Source organism: Gavialis gangeticus, unplaced genomic scaffold (genome assembly GCF_001723915.1).
Source record: "Gavialis gangeticus isolate Ggan-Ray unplaced genomic scaffold, GavGan_comp1, whole genome shotgun sequence".
Lineage (NCBI taxonomy): Eukaryota > Metazoa > Chordata > Crocodylia > Gavialidae > Gavialis > Gavialis gangeticus.
The window spans coordinates 55,910,557-55,918,290 of NW_017729031.1; the positions used below are offsets into that span (position 1 = coordinate 55,910,557).

The window sequence follows — 7,734 nt, forward strand, 5'->3', positions numbered from 1 at the left end:
CAGCCGGGGGGCCGGGCCCTGCCCGCCCCGCTCCCCCGGGGCAACTCGGAGCACGGGAGGCAGCTGCCTCCTGCGGGGCCTGGTCCTGCGCTGCAGCCGCGGGATGTCACGTGTGCGCTTCTCTTCCCTCTCCTCGTCCGGACATTTCCCAGCCGCGGCAGCTGGCGAAGGGCTTGGAGCTTCCCCCGGCCTTGACCTTTCCTTCTCCTCGGAGAGGCGTCCCGGGCGGAGCAGGCCAACTTCTCGTGGGAAAACAGCCTCCCCACCGCACTCCGCTTTCGCTGGGGAGCGGCCCGTGCGCGGTTCCCTCCGCCCGGGGGAGCTGCTGGCTCACGGCCGAGCCCGGCACGGGACACGCTCCTGTCTGCTGAGAGACCCACACCTGCCTTACCTGCTCCGGCCGGGCCGTGCTTGCCCAGGCCTGCCTGCCCGGCCTCGGGACTTCAACAGTTAATATTTGGCAAGGCTGAGAATCCTCCTCTCTTTTTTCTCCCCCCCCCCCTTATCTTCTTGAAACAAACTCCAAGTGTGTTCATTTTATATGCAGGTTGAAGTGTAGGCGCCAAACACAGGCTGCCTTTTTATATCTTTTTGAGGGCAGTCCCTCAGCAGGAGCCCTTTCTTCTCCCTTTTCTTTATAGCAAAAAGAAGCAATATTTACCTCTTCCTTCGTTCATTTTTGCTGCGTTTTGCTAAACCTATTTCTTTCTTTCTTTTCCCCTGTGTTTCGACTGTCATCTCTCTAGCTAGCGTAATCCTCGTAGCAGTTCAGCAATTACCAGTCAGTAAAAAGTGGCTTACTAAAACAGAGCTAATTTGAAAGCACTGAATTATCTGTGGCAGATGTGGCTGGGCTGCATAGTTTGGAAACATCTTTAAGAACCAAACTTACATTGCTGTATTAAATGGAAATAGGAGCTGGCTTTCTGATGCTAAGGGAGCAAAACAGTTCAAAACATGCAAAATGCTGAAGCCTGCATCCTGCAGTCTGACATGCTAGCACCTCTGGAGCGGCTAATTGGCCTTAACAGATCTGATTGCAGAATACTGTATACCTTATAGTGTACACTCTTTAAGTATGTCTTGTCCATACCTAAATAAAGGTGTAGTTGAAATTGGGAGAGTGGCCCACTATCTGTCAGAGACAGTATATTTTTTTCATTTAAAATGCAGCGCGCACATTGTTTGGTTTCTACCAGCAGTGCAGTTCATATCTAAAAAACAAAACAGTGCATTTGCTGAATTTCTCAGAATTATTTAAGCTGAGTTTTATTTAAGTTTTCATTCTCTAAACTAGCAGCTATTTAAACTCCAGCTATTTGCACAAGATTGAAAATAAAATTAACAGGAGTCCTATATTTTTTCAGTTTTCAGGTAAAAGATAGCAGATCCTTAGTACCTGTATGGCTACGGTGTGCAAAACCCACCTTTTAAATCTGAGGAACTGTAGTACTTTACACCAGTTAGTGAAACTTATTTAGGAAGTCTGGGGAAACTTGACAGTGTTGATTTTTATTTTAATTTATTACAAAGATTGGAAGCAGATCAGAAAAATGATTATTTTGGAGGAATACATGGAATCTACCTACACTTTATCCTTTAAATTTTATTATAAGCTATGTGACAGTAATGGCTTTATTTTATTTGTAAAAACCTTCTTCAGACTTAATTTCTTTATGTAATCCCTAGTTTAACATATTACTATAGAGATTGCTTGCGTCCTTTCCAGTTAGAAAAATAAATAGCAAAATGCAAAATACATTGGTTGACTATTGCGAGTACAATATTTGAACGTTTTGAGTACTGAAGGCAAAATATAAAAGCGTGAAGATCTGAATCTAAAAATGGATGGTCAAAGATTTTGAAAGCAGAGGAACTGTTTTGCCAAATAAGGAGACTTGGAACATTCTGCTTTGTATTTTAAGATAGCAGAAGTGTAGTACTACTTTATTGGCAATACTTTGGCAGCATGCCTAACCAAAACAAATACTGAAAACTGCTTTGGCTCATTTACAGAATCATAAATGAGGCCAAAGGAATGAATAATTTAGTTGTTTCCTTTAATAAATTGTGATGAGATTGCTAAAATTAAGCCAAATAATTGTGTATTTAAATAGCTCTAGATATATGTGCAGTTGTGGCAGATCAGTACTCTGTTTTATAAATCCACAAACCTAGCATAGGTATTTTGGAATGGAGACAAATTCAGGTTGTATTAACTATCTTACTTTGTTGTGTCTCTCATTTCTAAAACGTTTGATGGCAACTCATTTTACCTTTATGAGAAGTAAATGAGAAGAGTAGGTAGTGCTTACCAAGGCACTATAAAGCAGCAAGTTCTGCTTCACTAGTTTACAAGCCCTTTAAAGAGTTGGAGTGAACTGGCTGGATTCTCTCAGATTCCAAAATGCAGCACAGCACAACCTGAGGTTGGATTAATTAATTTATGCTATTCTCCCTCTCGCCCCATGCTGTGGGAATTCCTTCTCATCACAGGCTGGGCCCCAGGAACCATGTCTCTTTGCAGGTGCTGATAAGGTCATGTGACAAGAGTAAAGGCCAAAAAAGCTGATGGCAGGTGCCTCTCGTCTCCTATGGTTCCCACAATATCCATATTTGAAGAAAGGCTGGAGAGATCAAACACCCTTCTTGTCTCATTCCCAATAAAGGAATTAGGAAGAAATTTTGCTTCATCTTCCCTGTATTGATTACTTACACTGATGAGTGAATGGGGCCCATAGTTAAATATGGACAGTAGCAGCTAGTTGACAGATGTAAATAAAAGTTCAGCATGTTCAAAGCCATATTGAATCTTAATATGGTCTGCTGAAGTTGGGATACACAGCAATATACAGTAATAGATTCCTGGTCAGGGAATCAAAATAGAAATTTAACATACAATAAAATGTTTTTTTTGAACCTTTTCTCTTTGGTGTTAAGGTCAATAATTTCTGAGATCCTTACAACAGTAATGTATTATAAAGAGAAAAGGAACACAAAGGAGATTACTTTGTTTCCCAGTTGCATGACTTCCTACTCATGTTAACTGTTAGAAATCAAAACTGGAATTCAGGAAAGGAAACTTTTTTTTACTAGGTGATTGGTGACTTTAAAATACTTGAGACAAGTAAAGACTTCAGATGCTTGTCATTCAGTTTTACTGAGTTGCTCCATCTTCATTTAATAGATGACAAAGCCCGTCAACATTGCCTACCCCACTGAAATAGCACAGTAACAGCAGTTAGAGTTTCTGTATTGTGTTTCTGAAAAAATGACAGGGCTATGGGATGTATGAATATTCAAGAAACTGTTTTCCTTCTTTCGAAGAGAACTACCATGGAAAACTATTTCAGTGGAAGAATACTTTTACTAGAAAGATATAAATCTGAAAATGCATTGCTCAAGACTGGAGGAATGGTGCATTTTGGAGGCCAAAACTATAAAAATTCAGCCTCAGGCCTAATGAAACATAGGAATTTTCTTTTGACCCACTATGTAAGAGTAGATATGCCACACAATTGTAAAATATCTCTTAAAACATGATGACAGTTTAATTAATAACTGTATGTATAATCATCTCATAAGTAGTGACTCCAAACATTTTAATTCCTTTGTTCTGAGGGAGAAATCTTTCTAATTGAGGATTAACTATCTTGTATCCATAGATATGAAGTAACATTCAAAAATGTCTATTTTTTAATCCAGAAGAGGATGTGTTTATGCATGACAGTGCTATTAATTTCAGTTACCTGTATTCATGGTTACCTGCAAATATCTTCATTGTGTTCTTTGGAAGATAGATTTTGAAGAATGCAGTATGAACCAGTGAATCATCCTTAAAATATATTAATGGTATGTTATGCCAGTGACTTAGATATGTCAAAACTTGTAGATAAACTTCATATTGGAAAGGAGGGGATAAATATCATTTCCATCACTTTTCATGGACTGACGGATGTATTGTGATTCACTGAAATTTAGGATTTGGCGTGTGAACAAAGACAAAAAAGTAGTGTATCAAAAGATGCTTGATATTAATAAAACTGAATTATGCTTTCTAGCATACTCTAGTGTACTGGCAAGTGGTAAGTGGCATATTTCCAGTCAAATCTTACTTCGTTGATCTTGTTTCTGCGCTAATAAATCTTTGTAAATACAAGTGAGCCACTTATTTTGAAAATATGGGTTATTAGCTCTGCAGGTTCTAGATTAATTTAAAATAGTTAAGTCATCTTATTACAACTATTGAATAAAATTGTAAATACAATACAAGAAATCAGTGATGTCTTTTCTGAGCAGCTTTTTCCTTTTCCTCTAGTTTTCTGTTCCTTCTAGTATCTCCATTTTAATAAAGTTATCAGTTCTTCGCAATTCTGTCTGATTTGGAGTCCAGTCTTCTAAGTGGAACAAGAGAAGTAACTTTACTCCTGTGAATAATTCCAATGCCCCCTGAAGCCCTGGAGATTTTTTTCTGGTAAACAAAATTAAATAGATGGAGAAAGGCAGTAGATTGTAAGATGCTTATAGCAGAAAGCTTCCTGCAGACTTGTACTGCTTAGAGAAGCAGCAAAACTTATTTGTATGAACAATAGATGTGGCCAAAGAGGACACAGGTTAGGGGAATAGGCCTTAATATGTATGAGAAAAATAAAACTTATCCCAAGTCATAAAAGTATATTTTTGGCATTGAAGAATTGTTGAGTAAAGGAACCCATTAACTCACAGATAAACTGTATTTATCCTGTATTTAGCCTTTCTCTCTCGGGCTGTTTCAGATTTGCCTTCTGAAAAAGCAGTTCAGTAGAGGTTTATATTATAAGTTGCATTGTGGTCTAGTCAGCCAGTATCTCTAACCTCTTGGATTTTGTTAGTAGATAATAAAGATTTTTAAAACTAACAAAGCAAAGTGAGAAAAGGCAGCGTGCTGTTTCTAGGCAATAATTAGAAAGCCATTGTTGCTTCGCATCTCACCATCTTCAATAACCAAAGAGTGATTGAAATTCAATCTGAAGTTTGTAGCAGATTTCATGTAGTTTCATTGCAGAGCTGGGGACAAAAGCCCCTCTTACTTATTTACAGTAAACCTAGGAGCCCTGGTGAAGGTTCAAGGCATCTTTTTGTTAGGTACTGCACAGACATCAAACAAGGATTGTCCTTGACCCTGCACTCCAAACAATACAATGCTTGGGATACTAAACTGATAAACATTGTAGAAAACCCAAGGGTTTATCTAAACCAGGCATGGCCAACTTACAGCACACATGCCACAAGTGGCATGGGCAGCTTCTGTGTGTGGCGCACTGAAGTTTGGGGAGGAAGCAGGGAGCACAGCAGCAGGTCCACCAGGAAGCAGAATATAGAGTAGAAGCTTGGGCTGGGAACACAGGCCAGGGAGCAGAAAGCACAGAAGCAGGTCAGGCAGGGCTAAGGGATCAGAGTGGCACTTGGGGAGCGTGGGGGGTTTAATTTATGGCACGCCTGCCAAGAAGGCATCATTTAACTCAAGGAATCATTTTAACCTTCGCAAAGTTTCTAATTGCTTATATTTCAGTTTTAATTGGTTCAGTTTTGGCTTAGCTTTTGTTGATTACAAAAAAGTTTAAATTGAACCAAAGTAAGCTATAGCTGAAATATGGTTGCCTATATAGTGCACTGCTTCAGCCAAACCAAGTTAATTATACTGGTACAAATTAGTATGTAAACAAGTCTGATTTCTAGCTTGATAGGAAACTTACATGAACTGTAGGATCTTCTCTGTTTTATAATTAATTGAGAATTAAAAGCTTTTTAGCTCTTACCACTATTAAAAAAAACCTTAAAAATAATCCACATATCTAATCAGCCTCAGTGAGTGTCCACTCACTTAGGTGATAACTTTTTAAAAATGTTGCTGCAGACACAGGATTTTTCACATTGTAATCCATGGGAAGGACATTCTGTTCCTCTGGCAACAGATATGGTCTGATCTTTTAAAACAGTAAAATCCATTCTTGGCAGGATGAACAGGATTGTGCATATTCTAACCAAGATAAATTGTCCTACACTTACGCTTTGTTGCAGCATGAAAGCAAAAGGGAGTCATTTCTGAAGGAGACCAGCTTTTCTGGCTTGACTTTTTTCGCAAGTACTTCTACCTCTGAGCATAGGAAGGCTGTTTAGTCTGTAGATGTAAGCTGAACTTCTGCCTGAATATTCAGTTGCTTAGGTTATGTATATTTTGTGTGAAGTGATCACAACATGGAGAGATCACATGCTTCAGATTCCAGAACTCCTATGCAAGTTCCTAGTTGAAAGCACATTTCCCATTTGTCAGAGTGCTTCATGTTAGGAGACCCGGTGATACACTTGCTTTTTGCAGAGCTACTTCACCATGTACAGGAAACACCAGTATATATCTGAGGAGCATTTTTAGCTATTTCTCTCCATGCAGCTGATTTTCAGTCTGCACCAAATATATGAATGCTTGAATAGGCTGCTGGAGCGTGAGTTTCTGGATTATTTTCCTTTGATGTGTTCAGTGGATTTGCTATAGAACTTTTATTCCAGTAGGTTCCTTCTTTGGAGTAGTTAGGAATATGATTGTTCCATGGAACAGATGTATTAATTAGCTTTTCCTTACAGATTTTGTTGTGGAACATTTTGTCATTATGAGATGTCGTCTACCAGTGCTTCATTTGTGCAAATTAAATTCGATGACTTGCAGTTCTTTGAAAACTGCGGCGGAGGGAGTTTTGGGAGTGTTTATCGAGCCCGATGGATATCACAGGAAAAAGAGGTGGCTGTGAAGAAGTTGCTGAAAATAGAGAAAGAGGTGAGAATTCATTTCTGTTTTATTAATATGAATAAGTATAATTTTCAGAGTAACATAAATTATATTTTAATGTCTTCCTCTGTTGCTAATCAAGGAAGACTTTGTTGGTTTTTAATTATGAAAACCAATAACTGGCTGTTGTTACAATTGAATCATGCTGAATTATAGGACTGTTTATAGGATTATTTCTTTCGTGCTTTTACTGCCTTTCTCTGTGTGTCCATGGTGAGACTCAGGAGCAGGAGAATTTAAGTTTAACCCTGTTGATCTAGTTATTTCTCTGGATATCATTGTCCAAAGGGACTGCTATGTAGAAATGAAGCAAATGTACTTTTGTTGTTCTCTTCCCTTGTGCCTTATTTACATCAGACTTCTGATTAATGCAGTGGTTCTTAACTTTTTCAAGCTCAAGACACCCCCTCTGTAACTTTTATGTATTTCATGACACTTCACTTGAGAACCACTGGCCTAAAACAGCAAACATTTGACCAGAATACAGTGTGCCTGGGACTTTATCCTGCATCCAATTTTTGTCACAGATGTAGGTATAATAAAAGCAGGGAGCAACTAAAAGCTGTTGGCAGGGCTGATACTACTTCAGAAGAAGTATCCCTAATACCAAACCAAGAAATAACCCAACATCCCAGAGGTGTTGACAGTTATTTCTGTGCCATGGGCAGGAGAGGGGGAATGGATAAGGGAGAGAGAGGGGGACTGTGCTGAATTTAGGAGAATGGGGCTAGGGGAATCTTACCTGCAGTGGCATGGGCCCACCCAGGAGCTGCAAGCTGTCCCTGGACTCATCCTCTACTGCATCAATCTGCTTCTAGCTGCCACTAATCTACATAGATCAGGGCTGTTAAAGCCTTAATTTGGCTGTGAAAGCATCAACAGAGAAGCTGCTTCTCGTTGGGGGGGGGGGG

General features: G+C 39.4%; 1 protein-coding gene across 3 annotated transcripts in view; it reads left to right on the forward strand.

Annotated features, from left to right (window-relative positions):
• The first annotated feature begins 486 nt into the window (after positions 1-486).
• Positions 487-7,734, forward strand: part of MAP3K20 (mitogen-activated protein kinase kinase kinase 20) — a 153,026-nt gene continuing 145,778 nt past the window's right edge. The window contains exons 1-2 of one of the 3 annotated variants that reach the window (XM_019522936.1): positions 487-3,852; positions 6,622-6,811. In XM_019522936.1, the coding sequence (XP_019378481.1) occupies positions 6,653-6,811 (159 nt within the window). In that variant the 5' untranslated portion in view covers positions 487-3,852; positions 6,622-6,652. Of the gene's footprint in view, positions 3,853-6,300; positions 6,483-6,621; positions 6,812-7,734 lie in introns of those variants that run through there. The other 2 variants (XM_019522935.1, XM_019522937.1) reach the window with 2 other exon arrangements.